This window comes from Adiantum capillus-veneris, chromosome 7 (genome assembly GCF_014529385.1).
Source record: "Adiantum capillus-veneris isolate H3 chromosome 7, ASM1452938v2, whole genome shotgun sequence".
NCBI classification, from domain to species: Eukaryota; Viridiplantae; Streptophyta; class Polypodiopsida; order Polypodiales; family Pteridaceae; genus Adiantum; species Adiantum capillus-veneris.
In genome coordinates this window covers 127,088,920-127,113,125 of record NC_140937.1, presented here as the reverse complement: position 1 = coordinate 127,113,125, position 24,206 = coordinate 127,088,920, and the positions used below count along the sequence as shown (strand labels likewise).

Sequence of the window (24,206 nt, the reverse complement as noted above, 5' to 3'; positions counted from 1 at the left end):
GATGCACTAGATTCATATGCTCCACAAATTGTCACAAAATGTGATGATGTGGCTGCCCATGTGTACACACACACCTATCTCAAGCCGGGAAAATGCACAGACGCTGAAATGCTGACGTGGCTGCCTGTACCGCTACCCAGTCCTGGAAATTGCGGAACGCTAGACACGTGGCAGGCTGTACGGACATCCACGAATTACGGCACTTTTTGTGGGCAGATCAGCGGCAGATTTGGCGCTGCTTTTTGCCCCTGCTTTATTCCACGCAAATTGGAGAAGCAGCTTTTAGGCCTTGCTTTAATACCTTAAGAGGGTTTGAGAGGGAAAATTGAAAGTTGCTTTAATTTTAGGGGCAGCTTTTTATGGACAATTTTTGAAGCTTTTGGGGCTTTTGATTTTCAGCTTTTGGGCTCTACTTTTAGCATCCCTTTGTAAACTTTTAAAAGAGTCTTTGGGCTCTCACTTCTCAGAGCATCTGAACGCAGAGTCTGAGAGTGAGTCCCCGGCGACTTACTTGTACTTTGAACGCAGATTAATACAAAAAGAAATACCGAAAGGGGCGCAAGTCTTTGGGGCAAATATCTCTAGGCACGGAACTCTGTCGGGCCCGTGTTGAATCAATTGTGAACTATGAACTATTTTGAAGTGATTAATTGTGGTGTCGCAGTAGATTCTTGACTTGGAGTGTCCAAGTCTGTTACACAAATGCTACAAAATGCTATGAGAATTACACAAATGCAATCACAAAACATAGAGACCGTGCAAGTAAAATCCTTGCTCATGTGGACAGTACTCAAACAAGTCTGACCGTGCAGGAATCAAATTCTCAAACCAAGGTCTTCGTTTCCATATCGTATCTATAGAGTGCTCAACTGACCATATAGAGGTTTTTGTCAAACAGTATTGAAATCAGTATCCAAACAAGTTCAGACGACACCCAAACAAGGTCAAATAGGTAAAACAAGCTCAAACAATACCCATATAATATTCTCAAACAGTGTTCGTTAAAAAGTATCAAAATACAAAGGGATATAAAAAGAAAATTCATTCAACGTTAGTCTCTATTAATCATTCAATGTTGGTCTCTATTTATCTGACACGAAGAACAATTGTATTTCCCTCTAGATTAATAGTTCGTTGTCAAATGGTGATGGTTGCATCCTTCTAATGATGCCAAGGCATTCCCAACTATGCATCACAGTGGCCCAATTGCACAATATGGAAGGTGACTTTTCCATGATATACTTGAATAGTGTCGAGCATAGTTTTTTCATACGCCAGACATACTACATACGCGTATATACGGGTATGAGAGTATAAAAAAAGTATGATTCAGACCCGTAGAAAATATCATACGTCAGATTTCATACGCCATAAAGAAAATAGAAGGGAAATAAGACAAGATGCATGAATTTCCATTATCTTCAAGCAATAAGGGCAAAAGACTACACATTAGAACCTAGAGGTTAATAACTAAAAGACTGGAGCACATGTGCACATTGCAAAATTGCCAAGCAATTTTAGGCGCCCCATTTTTTAAGCCTAAAGTATGAAATCCAATCATACTCACACGTTTGCAAACGTACGATTGGGCAATCAAACGTGTATGAAAAGAACTATGGCGACAAGAAGAGCACCAAGAAGTGGAATAAATGTACTAGTGTCACCGGTAGCCAATTCTCGTTCAATGCCAAGGGCAAATTGATCATAATCAAAATCCATGGTTTTGAGAAATCCTAGATAAATAAAGTTTTCAATGGCTCCTAGATCGACGAAAATTAGTGCTTTACTACCACGAAGCTTCCCATAAGCTCTACATAATTGCTTGGATGCATCTGGCATGGTAAGAGCACAAATACCTTGTTCAAGTCCTACTGTTGTCTTTTGCCTTTTTAGCCCAAGGCTGCTCTAAGGTTGACTTATCCGCTCAATGTGGACAAGTATTAAAAGTGCGTCTTATCTGAAAGCATTCAAAGTATTTGCCTTCTAATTGAAAAGTTTCTTTTTGTCTCTAAGAAAGTCGAAGAAAGTCGAGATCGTGCAAGTGTGGTGTCACGAGGTATGGCAACCACTAACCTTAGTTGTTGGTTTCTTTCCCTTGATTTTTATTTATTTTTTGGGACCCTCTTTTTGAAGTCACAAATGGCCCGAGATTATGAGGCTAGTGTGAAACGGCCAACGGCTGAGAGTTTCACCCGATGTCAGGAAGGGCAGGTCGCCACGAGATGGTCGGGCCAATCGGCACTAGAATCCGAGCGGCAAAAGGGTGTCTAGGCTCAGTTCAAAGTCATTTAGGCCCCGCGCTACACTTTATAAGTTGGTGGGTACTAGGAATTTAAACCAAAAAAGGCTAAGTGGACACATGGCGGCACCATATGAATTTGCCAGATCTGCAAGAAGAGGGGGTGCCCAAATTGAGGGAGGGGGCTGATTCTTGCTCAATAAGTGATTACAATGTGTGGGTGAGTAGTGGGTGCAAGTTTCACAGCTTTAATGGAAAGCTTGCCTTCTCCCTTGTCTTATGTAGCCCGATGATTCCACTCTCGCGCACCTCTCCCCCTTTACATACAGAATCGTGATACCCAGCTCAAGGGCTTTCCATCTGTATGTACAATTGTGTGGGTTCATGCACGTATGCCAAGGCAAGAGACTCTTGTCCATGTACTGGATTAGCTAATTGCTAATCCCCCACAAGTACAGGTGAATTTAGAGAGATTCCACGTGAGAAATCTCGTCCGATTCAAAGGGCAAGTAGCCTTATGGGTGCGGGAGAACGAGAGCTTGCTACGTATGCAACCGGGACACGAAACGGAGCCCAAAACAGTGAATTACAGCCTGCTCTGTATTTTTGCAGGTTTTTGGTTTTGACCCTTATTGATCCCTAATACCCCCAAGACCTTCGAGGAAGTGATGGGATCACTGGACAGGTGATCTGGTGCATTTTCAGGACAGAAAACAGAGAATTCAGCGTACTGCAGATTCTCGCCAGGTTTGGGAAAGTGTTTGTATTCGCCGGGAAGGTCGCCTTTGGCATGGGGATTTTGTCTATGAAGCCTCCTACTGCGGTTATGCTGCCGAAATCGGGCTAGAGTAGACCATTTTCAGGCCAGTAAAAGCGGGACAGCTCATAGGAACTTGCAGGTTTTCTCCTTAAGTTTTATAAGAATAAAGAAATACCGAAAGGGGCGCCAATCTTTGGGGCCTACAGGGTGTCATTGTCTGCTTGGGAGCGCTCTAGCTACCAAGCCCTGTTTACTTTTGAAGTGTTAATTCCAATCACAGGTTTGTTAGTGAAGTTTTCCTCTGTGTTGTAAAGTTCATCTAGGAAATTGGGCATTTCCTAGATGTTGTCGAACTAAGGAAACGCACATGAGTGCACAAAATTGGTAAACCAAGCTTCCTAGCTATGGGTTAGTTTCTTGCGACAAAGGTCCGCAACGTGCATTGCGAGAGATCACGGAGTGGCGTGCCCGCATAGAATGACCCTCAATCACCGTAAAAAGCGGGAGTTTGAGGAGGCTAGGAGCTGTAGTCGTTTCACTTATTCATGAGCAAAGACGCAGCCATAGCCTGCCCACACACCCACTCCAATTAAGGACCCACACAGAAGGCACAACCATGCAAAGACTTTACCGTGCACCTAGGCGGCCACGAGTACCAAAGCCTAGAGCCACTCCTTGCCACATCTACTTTCTTCATTGCAACGATGGTGGAGAGGCCGATATGTCATCTATATCATGGGCAATCTGCCAATGATACAGGTGTACAGATTGAGCACCTTATCTATGTCGCAGGGGTACTTTATCTCCTTGTACTGCATGCTCTTCAATAGAGCACTTGCTAAGTGGACACAGCTGTGTGGCAGACTCCCTTCCACATCTAAGTAAAGCACACCCTCCATACAAATCTATGCACAATAATCTGCATTTTCAAACAAACACAAAAGATTCATGTGTTTCAAACACTTTCATAATATCTAATTTTATATCGAACAATAAATTGTATTTACAAAAGAAAGAGGATGAGGAAGATGGTCATGCCAAAATTATATGAACGATTTAAAAGATTTATAAAGGTAGCTCAAGGAATGGATCTCAAAGGCCCAAAATAATAGGTTGCAAAAGTTGGAACAAACAAAAGGAAGCCCTGATCTTTGTGTTTGAGGAACAAAGGTAGGCCTTCTGGTACTTAGATAGGGTGAAAACGATTATCTGTTCAAAAAGCCACACTAGAGTAAAAGACTTTTGATAGTACACCTTTAGTATTATAGCGATCAAATAGATGCAATAGCTACTGCCGTAGTTCAGGCTCACTAATCAAGGAGACTATAATTTACTAGTCTTAAAACCATTGATAACATAAGCACACTAAATTTTACAACTGCATAAACACCACAGCTGATCAGATGCAAAACCAGCCTACTAACATAAACTTGCCAGTTTCATCTTGCTTGGCATGGTCAAATCAAAATCCTACCTTTGATTGTATGTGCTGAATAGCATTGGCACTTTGATTTCTGGCCCTGATTTTAGGGTTTTTAGAAGGAGATTCCAAAACATGTGTGCTTGAATACTTTGAGCGGCATAAGAATTCAAAATAAGAATCAAATTTGCTCAATGATTCGAAGACAACAAACTGCTGTCCATTTTCTTCAACCAGCTGCAAACAAAGCAACAGAATGCTACCGTGAAAATATAGTCAAGGACGTCAAAGACAGAGTGTTTTATTATGAATCTAATGTAAGACATTTGTCTCACTTCCGAGAGAATACCATAATTCTTTCGCAAAGGATATAAAAAGTAGGTTTTTATTTTTAAAACCTTTTTTGTGCTATCAAGCATTACAATAAATGGCCTTTTTTTTTAAAACAGGTTTAAAAAGCTCATAGCAGCAGTTAACCTTGTAAAATTGGGATGGATCCTCTATTGATGCTTGTGAACTTGACGTAACATCCTCCTTTGGACCTGAGACCTTCAAAGGAGTAGTTTCTTTCATTGTTACAGTGACCATATCTGAACATCCATGAGTCATTTCCCACTTTGAAGCTGCAGCTGAAGGCAAATAATGTCCATTCGTTTCATCAAGATTTTCCCTTGCTTGTGTTCTATTGAATACAGGACTTGAAACAACTGAAACTTGGGAACATGGTAAAACGTCATTAACATAATTTTCTGCTTCGGCACGAGTTTGAAAGCCCTTGTATTTACTCCCAGGAACTCCAAGCACCTGCAAACATCACCCAAACCTAAAAGACTGAACTAAAATAACAATGCAGACAAATGTCAAGTACGCATATAATTGTCGATTGCATTTTGGTTAATCCAAAGAGGAAGCAACTCTTAGTCATTGCATACAATTCACTCAAATGTAAGATTGAAAGAGATTGTAACAATTGAGATGGGAAAACATAGGCACTCTACCAAGATGCCTACTCGTTAATAAATCCCACATCTCACCATGGTGAGCAAAGAAAAGTTTCATGGAATAAAAATCCCAAGTATCCATTGCGGTGTGCGCAACTCATATGAGCAGCTGCAATATACTTTCAAGGGCAATAACCAACACATTTCAAAGCAGTGACTTTCATAATATTCCCAACCATACAAGCCAAGAAGATATTCAATATACATGCATATGTGACTTAAGGTAGCAAGCCCATTGTACTCAGTTTTCAAGCATTCATTCATTCAATCAAATTTTCAAGCATTCATTCATTCAATCAAACATCAGTGTTCTTGTCTCTTGAGTCTCAGTTTGATCTTGAGTATGAAGTTTTAGTCTTAATTACAAGATTAGCACTACTAATCCTCAAAGTGGTATCAGAGGTAAAAAATTCCCACACCCTAAGGTTGTGAGCCTCTCACCCTCACCGCTACACTCTTACCCTCTCCTGGAGTTGTATGGAAGCAAAAGAAAAATGGTACACACACATATACAAGCATGAGGTAACTTGAAACTTTTTTGTTCCAATGTTAAGAATAAAACAGAAAACACACATGCGTGTGTATGGCGTACCGGTGAAATTCTGCTGGTGACTCTTCACATCTCCCTTCCCTCAGGTGAAACCCTTTCAAACCCGCCCTCGCACCCCTTCACACGAAAGGGCACAAGACGGCAAGCTGCCACCGCTTCCCCGAGTACTTGCACCCTGAATTGCGTGCCTACCACACCTTTTCCCCAGTGTGGCCATGCTGAATCGCTGGGCTGAATCTTTCTTCATTCATTGGGCTGAATCGTTGCCTCCTTTCATTGGAGCTTTTACGTCAAAAGACCAGCAGCGCAAACTTTAAAAAAAATCAGCCCAAGGGTTTTCATTCAAGTGACCGGCTAGCCCCTGAATTAACCCCTTATGTGAAAGCCCATATTCACTTCAATTTAACTTGCGGTTTTTTTTTTTTTTTTTAACTATGACAACCAGCCAGCGTTTTCAGTTTACACACAATCCTCCTGCCTCTCCCTCTAGGGCTGGCTTGGTGTGCGCACACTGCACACGGGACACTTCGCCATCATGGCTAACGAATTCTTCAAGGTGCAGATTCCTTTTCACTCATACATAGACGATATTCCCGAAGGTGATCTCCCAGAAAGTAGAGAGTAAAAAGGTAGCACTTGCTAGTTCTCTGTTGAGAGACATAGCATTTCTTTGGTGGCAATGACAAGCTGCTGATGTGTAAGGTGCAGCGGAATGAATGTTGAACTTTGCTCAAGATGAGTGCTCCGAACTGTGCTCAAGGTTCCTTTTTTTTATGGAAGGGAGAGCCTTCCGTTCTTTAATGAGAGAGTGCACTTGACACAAACAAAGTGAATGGACACTGTGCGTGAAGGTGCATGAGACTGAGAGATAAGAGAGAGAAGAGAATGACACCAGAGACATTGTAAAACCCTCCTCCAAAGGCCCCACTCTCGTTGGCGAGAGTGGTCTACTATTGATTGCACAATCTAGTACAAGAGTAGATGGGTGCTAACTAATGGGCTATGTCGATGTCGACAGTGGTGACGACGGGACCAAGTCTATGGCTGAAAACTGAGTGTTCCGATAACCTGTTGTACTGCTGTCCAAAAACACCAAGGATGCTGAAATATGCTGATGCAAAGCGCTGAATATAGCAGCCCAAAAACGCTGGTTGTAACTGGCCAAAAACGTTGGTTGTTGGTCCCTTAAACTGCTGCAATCCCGTGCAGAAAACGTTGCCAAGCTGGGTGTAAAAACGCCACTTGCTGTCTGATGGAAACGCTGAATACTGAGTCCCTTTTTGCTGGCTGAGATTGCTGATCAAAACGCCAAGTGTAGGGCTGCAGCTCTGATGCAGAATCGCCTATGCAAGGGGCTGAAAAAACGCTGGCAAGCTGAGGCTATTTGCAATGAAGCTACTGCTGAAAACGCCAGAAATCTTGGCTGGGGAAAAATGCCAGGTTTGGGGGGGGGGGGGGGGGGGGGGGGGGGGGGTCGTCTTGCTGAGAAGTGTCTCCAGAGGCCTGTTGCACTTGAGTGCCTCATGCTCTCCTCCTCCTCCTGCCAGAAAGCGCTAGCCTTAGGTTTGCTTATATATTATCTTAGCAAAATTTCCTTACCTAGTTCCCAACAAAGTCACTTAATAAATAAGTGAAAATGTCAAAGATATGGAAAATAGGTTTAATGCTCTAGAAAATGTATTCTGATGGATTCTGATGGGAATGCTAATGATCATGCTGTGCGCAACTGGAGGATATGCATCTAATCTAAGTGTCTGGTCATGCACGGTCTGCAAATAGACTCACAAAAGTGCCAGATCACTTCCTATTCTAGACTGACTTGACTGACTGAACCCTGGTCATGCTGTAGCTTGTCCACGGACACATAGGGTTGGATGTGTCACGTGACATCCCCTCCTTTTCAAAGTGAGGTATTGGTACCGAACTGTATGGCGTCGAGGGAGATCGCCAACAGGGTCTGGAATCCTGGGAAGGACTCTTCGCCGGCCCACTCTGATGTGTGGGTCGTGCGGTACTTGAACTTCATAAAGGTCTGCAACGTTTGCTTCTTTGGGCCGCGCCAAAAGCGACATAACGTCTTTTGTGGCTCCTTCAATGCTTCAACTTCGTCTAGAGTCGTGCTTCTTCTTTCTTCAAGAATCTCCATGGTTGAAAATTCCTAAAACCACTTTCAACACAAAAACATGAACATACCTATTCCATGTAAAGTGACTGGAAAAAATCTTGTCTTCCTCAAAGACTGTGCATGCAATGTAGATGAACAAATAGACGGAGTGCCAAATCGTTCATTACACACACACAAAACAATGAGATCGAATCTTGTCATGCTGATCTAAATCAAGTGTTGCAATTCACAACGGATATGCCCATGCTTGGTGCTCATACTTTCATGTGCTCTTTCTACAACTGTGTCGTGCCAAGGAAGAGACATGAAATGTGACTTCCTTGAATGCATACTTTTCAGCTTTTCATGAAGAATCCGTATACATTCGTGTTTTTCATGAGTGAAACGTGCTCAACGTACAATATGTCATGCCTAGGAAAAGGGATCACATAAAGACGCTTACTAAATAGTAAATACAGGAAACCATCATGAATGAAACACTCGAACAATGCGTGCTGATGAATCATTCGAACACATAGTACTTCCTGTAAGGGTTCTTTGGACCTAGGCTCGAGAGCCAAGATCAGTTTGTCGTGTTTGATCGAATCTGCCTGGGGGGGTGCTGTGGACCTCGACTTGAAAGCCAAGATCGATTCTTCGTGATTGATCAAATCTGCAACGAGGTTAGCTTCGCTAGAAAAAGCATCAACTAAACCATCATCCTTGTAAACAATCACGTCTTGATCATACAAATCATCATGCTTGTGAGAAAACACATCTTGGTCATCATGCAAATCATCACGCTTGTGAGAAATCACATCTTGATCATGCAAATCCTGTGTAGCATGCTTTGGAGAAGACGAGACCGAGAGAGTCTCCTTCTCCTGAATCCATTCAATCTTCGCCTGCACATTAGAAATGAGAGATGGAGAATGAACAACTTGCTCTCCACGAATGACAATGGGAGAGTCACTTTTGGCATTGAAAGTGAACGTATTTTCCGCCCAATCAATGAGAGGGTTATGCTCACGAAACCATCAAATGCCCAAAATCATATCACATCCTGTGAGAGAAGAGACTAAAAATTTTCTACAGAAAGCAGCTTGTTGAACTATAAACAACACATCAAAGCACTCCTTCGTGATGAGAGAGTCCATACCGGGAGTGAAGCTAGAAACCTCGAGAAGAGATTTCTGACTAACCTCTAGGCTGACTTTCTCAACAAGAGAGGGACTAATCGCATCATGCATACTGCTTGGGTCAAACAATATGACAAAACGCTGCCCTGTCATATGACCGTAACATTTAATGAGAGACTCATCAATGGGAGGGTCATGAGAAACTTGTGGCACACTCGTGTTGTCATTTATTGCATTGACAGAGGAAGTGGGTTCTGTGGATTCTTTAGAATCATTAGAGTCAAGCTTAGGACATGTTCTTTTTATGTGACCCTTAATGTGACAATGAAAACAACGACCTTCCTTAGAATAAGTGCTTTGCTCTTCTGATGTGATGTATCCTCCTAGAATTCCTTGTGCTACCTTTTCATCTGGAGTGAGCTTAGGTTTAGCAATTGTGTTAGCTTTACCCTTAGGTTCACTTTGAGAGTTCTTTTCTGAGAGACTATTGGAAGATTGGTTAGAAGAGTTACCGTTCTTACCATTCTTACCGTTCTTACCGTTCTGAGAGGTTTGAGAGGTACTTGTTGAAGTCTTGTTTTCCTTGGGCTTTCCCTTGTTGTGCTTCATCTCCTATGCGAGAGCAATCGCTACCGCCTTGTTGAGATCAATTGGATCGAGCACCTCGACATCATACTTGATATACTCATCCAATCCATAAAGGAATGCCTCTTTGCGCTCATCATCCGACTTGCGTAATTGGGTACCTAGCTGCAAAACACGATTAGAGAAAGACATAACTGGCATACCTTCTTGCTTGAGAGCGCGCCAATCGTCCTTCAATCGTGCGAGGTACTAAGGTGGCATAAACTGCGCCTTAAGCTTGTCTTGGAAATCAGCCCAATTGAAGGAAAGGGCCGTGAATTCGTCGGCTTCCTCTAGGTGCGCGGCTAACTGTGCCTCTTGCCATGCGTGGTACCAATTGATGGCATCATTGGCAAGGTACATAGCTGCCGTCAAAACCTTGCTATTTCTTGTCTTCTTAGTTGTCGCAAAATAAGCATTAGATTGCAAACGAGAATGAATAACCGTAGCATCCATCTTACCATCATACTTACTGAACCGGATCTTCTCTGTGACCGGGTTGTTGGAGTCCGAATCTCGGCTGCGCCGCTTGATGAACTACCAACATCTTTGGCTGGCTCAGACTTCGAGGTGAGAACATGCCGGACCAACTCTTGCATGCGTCGTTCACTCTGTGCCGCACACTCTGCCTGTCTTTTCTCGGCCGCCAAATGATTCGCTTCTTGTTGTGCCATCATGTCCAGTATTGTCTTGACCAAAGCCTCCATAGGATTTGGTACAATCCGTGGCATAGATAGGGAAGGGAGAGGGTCGGGAAAACCTCCCGGTGGGGAAAACTCTTCTTTGCCACTCCCATGCTCACCACCTCCATGCGAAGTATCCATTCCGCTTCGGGTGATGACCATACACTGTGATCTTGGTTCTTGAGTTCTTGAGAAACTTGGGTTCTTGTGGGTCTTGGGTTCTTGGGGGTCTTGAGTTCTTGAGGTTCTTGAGGGTCTTGAGGTACTTCTTTTGCTTGCAATCTGTGTTAAAGAAGGATCTTCTCTTCACCCGAGTTCTACTCTTTTCCGCGGGCGCACCCCTTGGCGGCCTTGCGCTCACACCAAGGTTGCTTTTTCCCACCTCACGTCGATTGGCCCGACGCTAAGTGCACAGTCCGCTCTCAATGAGCGAAAAGAGGCACAAGGGCAGGCTGGACAAGCCCTTCTTTATTGGGTTTCCTGTCACTCTTCAAAAACACGATTAGGAAACGACACGCCCAAGAGGACTTAGGTTACATACGACCGCAACAAGCAAAAGAAATTATGTGATTCTTGTGATTCTTTCCTTGAGTGATACAGAACACTGCCAAAGCTCTAATACCAATGTAAGGTGCAACGGAATGAATGTTGAACTTTGCTCAAGATGAGTGCTCCGAACTGTGCTCAAGGTTCCTTTTTCTTATGGAAGGGAGAGCCTTCCGTTCTTTAATGAGAGAGTGCAGTTGACACAAACAAAGTGAATGGACACTGTGCGTGAAGGTGCATGAGACTGAGAGATAGAGAGAGAAGAGAATACGACACCAGAAACGTTGTAAAACCCTCCTCTGAAGGCCCCACTCTCGTTGGCGAGAGTGGTCTACTATTGATTGCACAATCTGGTACAAGAGTAGATGGGTGCTAATTGATGCAAGTCTAATGGGCTATGTCGATGTCGACAGTGGTGACGACGGGACCGAGTCTATGGCTGAAAACTGAGAGTTCCGATAACCTGTTGTACTGCTGTCCAAAAACGCCATGGATGTTGAAATCTGCTGATGCAAAGCGCTGAATATGGCAGCCCAAAAACGCTGGTTGTAACTGGCCAAAAACGTTGGTTGTTGGTCCCTTAAACTCTTGCAATCCCGCGCGGAAAACGCTGCCAAGCTGGGTGTAAAAACGCCACTTGCTGTCTGATGGAAACGCTGAATACTGAGTCCTTTCTGCTGGCTGAGATTGCTGATCAAAACGCCAAGTGCAGGGCTGCAGCTCTGATGTAGAATCGCCTATGCAAGGGGCTGAAAAAACGCTGCTGAAAACACCAGAAATCTTGTAGGTAAAACGCTAGAGTTGCTAGGGAAAAACGCCACGTTGGGGTGTGTGTGTGTGTGGGGGGGGGGGGGGGGGGGGGGGGGGGGGGGGGGGGGGGGGTCGTCTTGCTGAGAAGTGTCTCCAGAGGCCTGTTGCACTTGAGTGCCTGATGCTCTCCTTCTTCTTCTGCCAAAAAGTGCTAGCCTTAGGTTTGCTTATATATTATCTTAGCAAAATTGCCCTACCTAGTTCCCAACAAAAGTCACTTAATAAATAAGTGAAAAATATCAAAAATATGGAAAATAGGTTTAATGCTCTGGAAAATTCCCCTGATGTATTCTGATGGATTCTGATGGGAATGTTGATGATCATGTTGTGTGCAACCGGAGGATATGCATCTAATTCAAGTGTCTGGTCATGCACGGTCTGCGAACAGACTCACAAAAGTGTCAAATCACTTCCTATTCTAAACTGACTTGACTGATTGAACCCTGGTCATGTTGTAGCTTGTCCACGGACACATAGGCTTGGATGTGTCACGTGACATGATGGTAACCACACACCTTCTTGGGATAAATTCCGGCGTGCTATTCGGAAGGCGTTCGAGCCTGCCAATGCGGATTTTCATGCCCGGTCCTCTCTTCGACGACAGAGCCAAATTGGTTCGTTGGCCGCGTACATCATAGAGTTTCATAAATTAAGTCTGGAGAGAGAGAATCTCAACCCTATGATAAACTACACAGTTTCATTGACGGGCTTGAACCAACCCTGAAGGACGATGTGCACAAATACAACCCTACTACCTTAGATGCTGCAATCGTCTATGTGGAACGTCTTGGCGATAATCGGCGCCCTACACGAAACTTTCTCCCTAGTGAACGATCTTCAAACACTGATCGCAGAGAACGCTATAGCTAAAGTCGACAGCGACAGTCTCAATTCAAGCAGCAAGCAATGGTACCTTATTCAACTTCAAGGTTCTACTCTCAAGATCGACAATCTCAAAGCACACCTCCCTCAAATGTTCCACTTGATCGTGGTGAAGGACGCGATTTTTCTCAAGATCGCCATTCCAATACTCATACGGGCTCTTCATCAATGTCACGTGCGCATTGCCCTTGAGCCATGTGAACAAGCTGTTTTTACAGTCTAGCGTCAATCTTAGTTTAGCTTCGGATCTAGCCTGGCACTTTGTGAACCTCAAAATGTGCATATTCAAGCAGGTCATAGTTGCATACCCTCTCTTGCACAAAACACCCAGTTCAGCATATAGACATGTAAACATGTGAACAGTCTCTTAAGTTATTAGTAAGTGACATTTTAAGCGTAATTTGTCAAAGTTGTGGAGGCTCTCATTTATGGTTGCTTGACCCAGCTTTTCCTTGCTATATAGGTGACCCTTGGGGGTCACACTTGAAGGCAAGAACAAGTACAGCACAAGTACCGCAGCACCGTAGTACAAGGACCCAGTATGGCAGTACCTAGCGTTTTCAGTAGCACTCCAGCATTTCCATCATCAGCCATCCATGATTTTGGGAAGCCCCATCATCACAAGCGTTTCCACCCATTCAGCCAGCGTTTAGATCAGCGTTTTTCAGTATCAGTACCAACGATTTCAGCCATCAGTTTTCAGCCTTCATCACCATCAGTTTGCAGATTTCAGCCCTATGAACTATCAACGTTTCAACATTCAGCCTTAGCCTCGCAGTACCAAGCATCTATTGCTAATTGGACTATTTTCTTATTTTTAATGATTAATCTCTTTTTTTAGGATATTTTATTGTGTGCACTAAGAACTGTTAAAAGATTGTAGCTACAGGAATTGCCATCAAGAACGGACAACTCTGATGTGTCATTTGATGGGTGACGGTAAACATCGCGAAGGAGTTTCCGTAAGTTCGGTGGAAAGGGCCGGGTTACGAGTGTCCCTGATGCGTCACATGATGGGTGACCGGTGCATCAGTAAGGGGGCATCCCGTAGGCTAAGGAGGAAATCCGAATTGAGTAAGAAAATACGCGTAAGAACGCAAGCACAAGAATAAAGATGGGTTCAATGAAGCTTTTTACGAAAAGCAGGAACAATCGCGGGAAGGCAGACGCTTTCCCGCGAGGAATCTATGTTTGCATTGCATTCGTGCATGTGGTTGCATCCAGGGACGCCTGGGAAGTGTTGTTCAATGCATTGGTTTTAACTTATAAGGTTTTATTGAGTTTTTGGGCAAGTTCAGACCAATTTTAAAATATGCCGGCCGCCCACTTAATAAGTGGGCAGCCACTTAGAAGATAAAGCAACAAAACCAGCCAGCGAATTCTCTCCCTATTTCGGGTAGAACAGCGCAAAAAAGAAAAAAAAAAAAAAACGGCCGCAATCTCTACGCGAGCAGTTATTCATGCCGTGGCCAGGGAGCTATAAAAGCACCACATGCCCTCACTCATGGGAGGTACCAACATCAACAAGAGAAGATTCTGCCACAAGAGATCGCGAGACTACGAAGCACGGAAGTCGCTTTTCCCGCGCAAGAGCGGCAGGTATCTATTGTGGATTCGCCATACGAATTGTTGTCGCGTGTTTGTGTGGTTTGTTTTGCAGGAATCTCCCGTCTTACTGGAAGGCCCTTCACGAGAAGTACGGCTTCACGCCTAAGTCCCTTACGAGAAAGTACGGCTTCGCGCCTAAGTCCCTTACGGGAAGGAATGGCCTTGTGCCCAAGCCCTTTACAAGAAAGCACGACCTTCGGGTCTAAGATTACAGAACGGAGGGGTTTCCTCGGGTTCTCGTGCTTGTATACGAATTCTCCCTAAATAAAAGAATACTCATAACGGAGGGGGGACCAGCCCATCTTCTGGTCCCCAATACTGTGTCGATCTTCTCCCTTCTCTCACATTTGCAAAGTATTTTAATTTTCAGATTTTCAAGTGCTCGTGTACGCTCCCGTTTTGTGACAGTGGTATCATAGCTCGGACTCCTCTCTTTCTCTGCAAAGAAGGACGGTTCCGGGAAGAACGGGAAGAACCATGTCGAGCCAAGGGAGAAGCGTTGAAGAGGAGCTTCAACAAGTGCAAGCTCAGCTTGCGGAGTTGCAACAAATCCTACTGTTGCCAGACGTCCAAAAGCTTTTGGGCGGAATGAAGAAAACGAATGGAACTGATGCAACCAAGCATCCTGACAACACTGTTGGCGTGAGACCACGGGAGGCAAGAGAAGAAGAACGTGCCGAGGTGCACAAAGGATCTTCGGATCGGAATGAACGGCCTACTTCAATGAAAGGCCAGAAAAAAGCGCTCTCTTTGCTAGACGAGAGCAAGGACATCTCTATCTCATCTCCATCTTACTCTCCTGATTATACTTCTACTTCTCGATCATCGCATCAGAAGAAGGAAGCTGCTACTACTACTACCCTACATCAACCTAAAGATAAGCCTCGATTCAAGAAGCATGGTCGCAAGTCTCAACATCGCATGAGAGTCTTCAAATCGGGCGACAAGGACATCAAGTTTGAAATCTACAACGGACGGAGAGACATCTCCAAAGCACTGTCCTTCATCAGACAGTTTGAAGTCGCCTTTACCAATGGGCACTTCACAGAAAAATCCAAATTACGTCATGTGGGGATGCACCTCAAGGAAACGGCAAGTAATTGGTGGTTAGCCAAGATTCTCGAAGGTTCTCAGGCCAGAACTTGGGAGAGCTTCAAATCTGAATTTTATGAACAATTTCTTCCGCCTGACTTTGAGCAGGACATACGGAAGGAATGGGACTGGCTTGCCCAGAAGGAACATGAAAGAGTAACGACTTATGTGGACAAGTATTGGTCGGTTCTTCTGAAGGTCACTCCGTTCATGAAGATTGCCGACGAGGAAAAGAAAAGAAAGTTCGAAGCGGGTCTCCAACCGCAGCTTCGAAAGAGTATGAAGGTGTATCCGCATGATACTCTTCAAAGGATGATGGAGTCAGCAATCATTGCTGAGGATTTGCACTCAACTGGGACGCCCAGAAAGATGGAGCATAGCACTTACCGTGCAAGGCAAAGAGGGGTCTATGATGACCATGGGGGGCCAGGAAGAAAACGTCCTCCATCTAGAGACGATGATCATTCTAAGAAGCCAGAGGGCACTGGCAAGCGAACTAAGTATCTTTCTCCTACTCAACTTCAAACTTTCAGAGAGGAAGGAAGATGCTTCTACTGTGGCGAGAAAGGACATATGAAACCGGACTGCTGGCTAAAGCAGCAACGGCAAGAGCAAGCCTCTATGAGGCAAGAGAAAGCAAGGAAGGAACCCGCACCACCAAGCTCGAACTCAATTCCAGATGTTCAAGGAAACACAGAAACGGAGAAAGGGAAGCGTTAACTTCTGAAGGGCTGGGGGTCTTTGAACAACCAGCGAGTATTGATTCTTTATGATCCAGGATCCACGGATAACTTCATCTCCCTGGATACTGCAGAACGTTTGTGCCTTACACCGGCTCAGCTTGGCACACCGGTTACATCCGGATCGGCATTCGAGGGGTTGACAACCAATGCAACTCCCGTGCAAGGACAGCTCAATCTTCGGATTGGCGAGTACAAGGACCGCGAATCATTTTTGATGGCACCTATCGAGGGATGGGATATCATCTTGGGTATGCCATGGCACTTTCACATGACACCTATTCCTGATTATGTGGAAAAGACCCTCACTTTTGATCATGGGGGTAAGAAAATAAAGATTCAAGCTGATGCAGGAGATTGGCAGTTCCCAATTGTAAGCCATATCTCCATTAAGAAAGAAATGAAGAAGTGTGTTTCTGCTTACTTGATTTTTGCAAAGGATAAAACTAGTAGGGACTCTCTCTCTAGTCTGGAAATTAAGCGTCTTCAATTTATTGAAAAGTACAAGGATTGTTTCACGGAGACACTTCCTGATGAACTCCCTCCGGTACGCCCGGAAGATCACCGCATAGATCTCATACCGGGTAGCTCGCCTCCCAATCAACCCCCTTATCGGGTGAGTCTTGCTCAACAAGAGGAAATTTTGAAGCAAGTCAACGAGCTTCTAGAGAAAGGGTTAGTACGGCCAAGTGCTTCACCCTACTGCTCTCCAGTTCTACTTGTGCAGAAGAAAGATGGCACGTTTCGAATGTGCATAGACTATAGGTCTTTAAACAAGATCACAGTCAAGAATCGCTTTCCGATCCCTCGGATTGATGATATACTTGATAAGTTGCAGGGTGCAAGTGTCTTTAGTCGCATAGACTTAAAGAGTGGGTATCATCAGATACGGATCGCCGCTGAGGATGTCCATAAGACTGCTTTCCGCACAACCTTTGGACTATATGAATTCTTGGTAATGCCTTTCGGCTTGACCAATGCTCTTGCGACGTTCAATCGCATGATGGACCGCATTTTCAGCCCGTATCGAGCTTTTACGGGAGTATTCTTTGACGACATACTCATCTTCTCTAAGTCAGAAGAGGAACATCGGAAGCACTTGGACTTAGTGTTTCAAGAATTGCGAAAGCATGAGTTGCATGTGAATGCAAAGAAGAGCGAGTTCTTTCTCTCTGAGATACACTATCTCGGCCATATAGTCTCCCACAATAAAGTGAGTATGGATCCTGCCAAGATCCGAGTGGTAGAAGATTGGCCTATTCCCACTACGGTACATGATGTACGTAGTTTCCTGGGATTATGTTCGTATTATCGAAGGTTTGTTCGAGGATTTGCTCATGTAGCAGGACCACTTTATGACTTGACAAAGAAGAAGATTCCTTTCAGATGGGGATCGAGACAACAAGGAGCTTTTGATCGGCTCAAGTACTTGCTAAGCCATGGACCTATTTTGATAGTGCCTGACTTAAGAAAACCATTTGAGGTTCACTGCGATGCTTCAGGAGATTGCATCGGAGCAGTGTTAAACCAAGAAGGCCATGCAGTGGCCTACGAAAGCAGACGGCTTAAGGATGCAGAGTTGCATGCATCAATCTACGAAAAGGAACTCACGGCTGTGATTCACGCCTTATCCAACTGGAAGCACTATCTTCTAGGAGCGGATTTTGTGATCAAGACTGATCACCAGAGTTTGCGGTATTTTCTTACGCAAAGGAAACTATCTGAGAAGCAGATAAGATGGGCAAACTTTTTGTCTATGTTTCACTTCCAGATCCTTCACACGGCTAGGAGTAAGAATGTGGTCGTGGACGCATTGTCTAGGCGGCCAAGGGTGAACGCTATCACTTCGGTGTATCATTGAATTAGAAGCACTACCGGATTTGTATCCGAATGATCCAGACTTCTCCACCGTTTGGGGAAAGCTACATCATGGAGAGAATGAGTTTCCCTATTCCATTCGGGACGATTATCTCTACCTCTACCACCATCAGGCCATATGTGTGGCGGAACCATTAAGAAAGAAGATCATGGATGAAGCACACGCTTCGCCTTATGCAGGTCATCGGGGTATTCTCCCTACGACCTTAGCCATGGAAAGATATTTCTTTTCGCCTAGCCTTAACGTAGACATTGATAAGTATGTCAAGGGAATGTTTGGTTTGCCAAAAAGTGAAGTATGATCGGCATAAGACGCCTGGGTTGCTACAACCTTTGCCTGTGCCTAATGAACCTTGGGAAAGTATTGCCATGGACTTCATCATGGACCTCCCTAGAACTCAGACTGGAAATGACGCGATCTGGACCATTGTGGACAGGTTTAGCAAGCAAGCACACTTTATACCAGTCAAGAAAACGATAAAAGCAGATCATATGGCTAGGGTCTTTCTGGCACAGATCTTTAAGCATCATGGAATGCCTAAGTCTATTGTGAGTGATCGAGATCCTCGCATGACAGGAAATTTTTGGCGTGCTTTGATGGATAATCTTGGTACGAAGCTGAATTTTTCATCTGCCTACCATCCTCAAACGGACGGGCAAAGTGAGATAGCCAATTCCACAATATTGGATATGTTAAAAGCTTATGTGTCAGACCGGCAATCTGACTGGGAGAAATATTTGCCTCTTGTCGAGTATGCGTATAACAATACCATACACTAATCGACAGGGAAAGCACCTTTTGAGATTCTATATGGTAAGCCTTTGCTTCCACCCATCCTTTTAACTAAGGATAAGATCTTTGCAGCAGATGAATTTGTCCGAGACTTGGACACAGCCTACGGGCAAGTTAGGAGAGCTATTCTACGCTCTCAGGAAAAGCATAAGAAAGCTGCAGACAAGCACAGAAGGAATCTAGACTTAACAGTGGGACAGTTAGTCTTACTCAAGTTTGAGAAGGCAAGACTTAAGAAACAAGCGTCTCATAAGGGGAAGGTGGTAAACCTTTCTACCCGTTATTATGGGCCGTTTAAGATCACTGAGCGAGTAAATGATGTCACGTTCCGATTAGCGCTACCGCCTAATTGGAAGATCCATAATGCTTTCCATGTCAGTTTACTCCGGCCTTATGTGGGACCGCCTCCAAGCCAGCCTAGTGCTGAGGAACCTCCTGAGGTTGAGGAAACGGAAGAAATACTCCAACCGGAGCAGATAGTAAGTCATCAGGAGCGGTCTCTCAAATCCGGAAAGATAACACGGAAGTATTTGGTTAAGTTTAAGAACTATTCGAATCTAGATGCTCAGTGGATGACGCAGGAGGAATTAGCAGCTTATCCCGAGATACTGGAGGTATATGTCCAAGCACTACAGTTGAGGTCAACTGTTTAGAAGCAAGAGGGATGTTGCTAATTGGACTATTTTCTTATTTTTAATGATTAATCTCCTTTTTAGGATATTTTATTGTGTGCACTAAGAACTGTTAAAAGATTGTAGCTACAGTAACTGCCATCAAGAACGGACAACTCTGATGTGTCATTTGATGGGTGACGGTAAACATCGCGAAGGAGTTTCCGTAAGTTCGGTGGAATGGGCCGGGTTACGAGTGTCCCTGATGCGTCACATGATGGGTGACGAGTGCATCAGTAAGAGGGCATCCCATAGGCTAAGGAGGAAATCCGAACTGAGTAAGAAAATACGCGTAAGAACGCAAGCACAAGAATAAAGATGGGTTCAATGAAGCTTTTTACGAAAAGCAAGAACAATCGCGGGAAGGCAGACGCTTTCCCGCGAGGAATCTATGTTTGCATTGCATTCGTGCATGTGGTTGCATCCAGGGACGCCTGGGAAGTGTTGTTAAATGCATTGGTTTTAACTTATAAGGTTTTATTGAGTTTTTGGGCAGGTTCAGACCAATTTTAAAATATGCCGGCCGCCCACTTAATAAGTGGGCAGCCACTTAGAAGATAAAGCAACAAAACCAGCCAGCGAATTCTCTCTCCCTATTTCGGGTAGAACAGCGCCGTGGCCAGGGAGCTATAAAAGCACCACATGCCCTCACTCATGGGAGGTACCAACATCAGCAAGAGAAGATTCTGCCACAAGAGATCGCGAGACTACGAAGCACGGAAGTCGCTTTTCCCGCGCAAGAGCGACAGGTATCTATTGTGGATTCGCCATACGAATTGTTGTCGCGTGTTTGTGTGGTTTGTTTTGCAAGAATCTCCCGTCTTATGGGAAGGCCCTTCACGGGAAGTACGGCTTCACGCCTAAGTCCCTTACGGGAAAGTACGGCTTCGCGCCTAAGTCCCTTACGGAAAGGAACGGCCTTGTGCCCAAGCCCTTTACGGGAAAGCACAACCTTCGGGTCTAAGATTACAGAACGGAGGGGTTTCCTCGGGTTCTCGTGCTTGTATACAAATTCTCCCTGAATAAAAGAATACTCTTAACGGGGGGGGGACCAGCCCATCTTCTGGTCCCCAATACTGTGTCGATCTTCTCCCTTCTCTCACATTTGCAAAGTATTTTAATTTTCAGATTTTCAAGTGCTCGTGTACGCTCCCGTTTTGTGACAACATCTCCTTGCAGTACCATGACGTGACGGGGGACGTAGGAGCAGAGGACGGGACGCGTTTTTCAAACGTAGGGGCGTTTCTCACAAGGGACGGGGGCAAGACGCAGGTCCCCGGTGACGGGGCAGCATGGGACGCGGGCAGGGGGCGAGACGGACGAGGGCAGCAATCTTTTTGAAATTCAAAATTCAAACTCAAGTGTCAACGGCCAGTTTTGGGGGGAGGGCTTCCTATTTAAGGGACACAAGCCTACCCTTCTAACTTTCTAAGTTCTCCCGAGTCCCATCATCCATGGGCCATCTCTCTCTCTCTCTCTCTCTCTCTCTCTCTCTCTCTCTCTCTCTCTCTCTCTCTCTCTCTCTCTCTCCAAGTCGAAACTTTGGAGCCTACCCCTCTTTCGTTCTCTCCGAGCTTGAAGGCTTGAGCCTTGAACCTTGGCCCTTAAACTTGAGTCGACTTTTGAGATGACAGATCTTGGACTCCTACACTTCTACCTTGATTTTAACTTTTGAGATCTATCAAACACCTCAAGGTGTTTTCTTCTCTCTGCAGAAGTTCCAAAGTCATTCTCGATAGACTCAAGATGAAGACCTACAGATCTATCGGCATTCCACTTGAGCCCGAGTGAATGTATCTTTCAGGGTGGTCTCGTACGAGCCTGTACGTTTTGTACACGTACGACGATGTGCGGTACTAAACGAACTAAAAAAATTTATGATGTACGATGACATTACAAACGTTCAAAATAAAAAGACAAATAATTCTTGAGTCTAAGGCCTAGGCCCTTGGGTTTAAACTATACACTTAAACTATAGACCTAGAGCTTGTCGCTTGAGAGCTAGAACATGGGAGCATTCGAGAGCTTGAGAGCATTCAGAGCTTGTAGTTGTAAGTGTTGGAGAACAAGATGGAGAGGCATTGCTTAAATAGGAAGAGGCTAGAGCATGAGAGAGGGAGAGCATGGATGATGACTCTTGATGAGTGAGGGAGAGCATGGGAGAGAGGGAGTGTCATTAGAATAGGTCACATCATCTCACATGGATGATGGGATTCAAGCCTTATGTCCATTGTAATTTGTCACATGTGGAAGGGCTAGGGCCTAGGCTCTAGCACATGGCATATGATCCAATGTGGTGGAAATGGGCTCCAAAACAGCTCCAAAACTTGCCTACGACGTCCAGTAGGCAACAGTCAAAATACCGCCTACGATAAAAAACAGCTAGAAATTTTTGAACGCACGGAACATACTAATCGAACAGAACGGTGCGTGATGGGCCGTACGGAACAAGACGTTCCGTACGTCGAACAAGAACTACCCTAGTATCTTTACATGCTCCCTCACCCCTAGTTGATCAATCTCTATATCGGAATGTTGTGGGCTGCCTTGACGTACTCTTACCCAGACATTGAATTTTCAACTTCAATGTGGATTTAGTTTTCACCCAAGCCTCAGCATCAGCATCAGCATCAGCATCAACAGTGTGCTTTGAGTACTTTTGCGGTACATCTCCGGCACCTTCGAGTATAATATATTCTATGGTCGCAACATAGGTTGCGTGTTGTGACGTTGATGTGACTTGAAACCAGGCTGGTAACCCAGATTCTCGACACTATACTACAAAAGTAGTTTTACACTCAGCACCGGACTAATTTCTTGGATCAGCAAGCAACAACCAACGGTGGCACTTTCATCTATAGAAGCGGAGTATAGAGCAACTTTTTCGCGGCTTGTGAAGGCATAAGGCTTTGAAGATTACTTGGAGAGTCACGAAAAGTTCTTTACCGCCACATTTCTTTTAGAGTTGCATTGCGATCACCAAGAACCCATGTTGCTCAGACAAAACACATTGAGGTTTCAGTATCACTATGTTCGGGAGCCGGTTTCAGCAAGACTCATGAGATCTTTCATTAGAGTATTGTCCTACATTGCACAATGCAACAACCATCTTCCTGCAAATAGTTCCTCAATGGATCTTGTCGTCACACCTTCGGCTTCTTTCTATTGTTTCACCAACAAGTGCTAAGACAAGGTGTTCAGAGTTTTATCCCCCACTCCGTCATGGATTTTTGTATGGCTAGTGGTTTTCTCAAGCTGGTCACCCACTGCATTGCATGTAGGAAGCATGGCCGAACACTTTCAGTTAGTCCACCCAATCATTTTGGGTCCATATTTGGGTTTCTGATTTTAACCCTATTTCATGGGGTTTTCAAGTTTTTCCCAACATCTGCATTTTTAAGTGTTTACCCTATGCACACCTACTTCACTATCTATGTGTCCAGTGTGGGTAGCCATTCATTGTGGTTTTGCAGAGCTCACATACACTCACACACACACACACACACACACACACAATAATTGTATTTACATTACATACTCCATTGCAACTCTATTGGTTAATATGAGTCTATACTTTCTAACTCGACTCCAACTAAAGAACAAATGAGCAGAGTTAGCAAAATCAGACAAGCAAGGAAAAATGGAAAATGGCCAACCAATAGACACCATCAATTTCTTCAACTATGGGCGCATACTACAGTTCTTTTCAGTATGATAGAGGCACGATCACGTGGCATTATGCCCCTCCACGGTGGTTTGTTCATCATTCTTCAATTTCCACCTTGATGTACATACAGCCCTCCCACTGATCATCCACAGTTTGTACTTCTTCTAGAAGACGGGCTCTCTTGAGCATCTCTAGAAGTCTCTCTATACTCAGTGTATAGCAACTGTTCTTTTCAAAAAAAGAAAAAATAGACGAGCGATATCAATAATCAAAGACTTGCATGCCGCTCTCCTCAAGAAATAAATACAAACTCCATTGTAAACAGCATAGCACATCTAGTCTCTGTCATGTAGTGGATCATTATCATTATAGCCATAGCCCTTATTAGTGACAAGAGCTTCCAAGAGCAAGTTTAGTTCTTTTCTTTTTATGTGCCATCATGGAAGGATGCCCCAGGAGGAAAACACTCAACGGATGTAGCTGATTGGTCCTATAGCTAGCTCGCTCTCTCTCTCTCTCTCTCTCTCTCTCTCTCTCTCCACACACCTGGATCTTGCAGACTTCCCAGTTATCGTAGACCCCTGGTTGCTTGCCAACGCGCACTCCGTAGAAGGTTGCCTTCCTCTTCGGCATCCTGCTCTTCACATTTTTGAATAAACAGGAGCTCTGGGTTTCGACCCCACGACCTACTCCGACTCGCAAGCCGTTTAATTCATCATTTTAAATGGGCCGGTGGACTTGTAATTTGAGTTGGGACATGCAAGACATTCATGCTTGTTACTTGGTGAGCCAAAGGCTCTTTTTCCAGTATCTTAACGCAGAAGCCACCACGTGACATTGAATTTAAATTTTAAATAAAACATCACTGCCATGAAAATCTCTAAATTAAAAAAACTTCGCGTGAATAGCTACCAAGTGAATAAAATAAAATATTGTCCGAGTGTGGAACCAATTTTAGCGTCAAGAGGACAGAGTTTGTGATCTACTGTCGAATGCATT

General features: G+C 44.4%; 1 protein-coding gene across 1 annotated transcript in view; it reads right to left on the bottom strand.

Annotated features, from left to right (window-relative positions):
• LOC147454588 (uncharacterized) overlaps positions 1-23,909 on the bottom strand; it is a 42,246-nt gene extending 18,337 nt beyond the window's left edge. Inside the window, exons 1-3 of the mRNA XM_086516489.1 lie at positions 23,754-23,909; positions 4,897-5,223; positions 4,474-4,656 (exon numbers count right to left, since the gene is read on the bottom strand). Of these exons, the coding sequence (XP_086372615.1) occupies positions 4,474-4,656; positions 4,897-5,223; positions 23,754-23,840 (597 nt within the window). The 5' untranslated portion in view covers positions 23,841-23,909. The remainder of the gene's footprint in view (positions 1-4,473; positions 4,657-4,896; positions 5,224-23,753) is intronic.
• Positions 23,910-24,206: the final 297 nt, after the last annotated feature.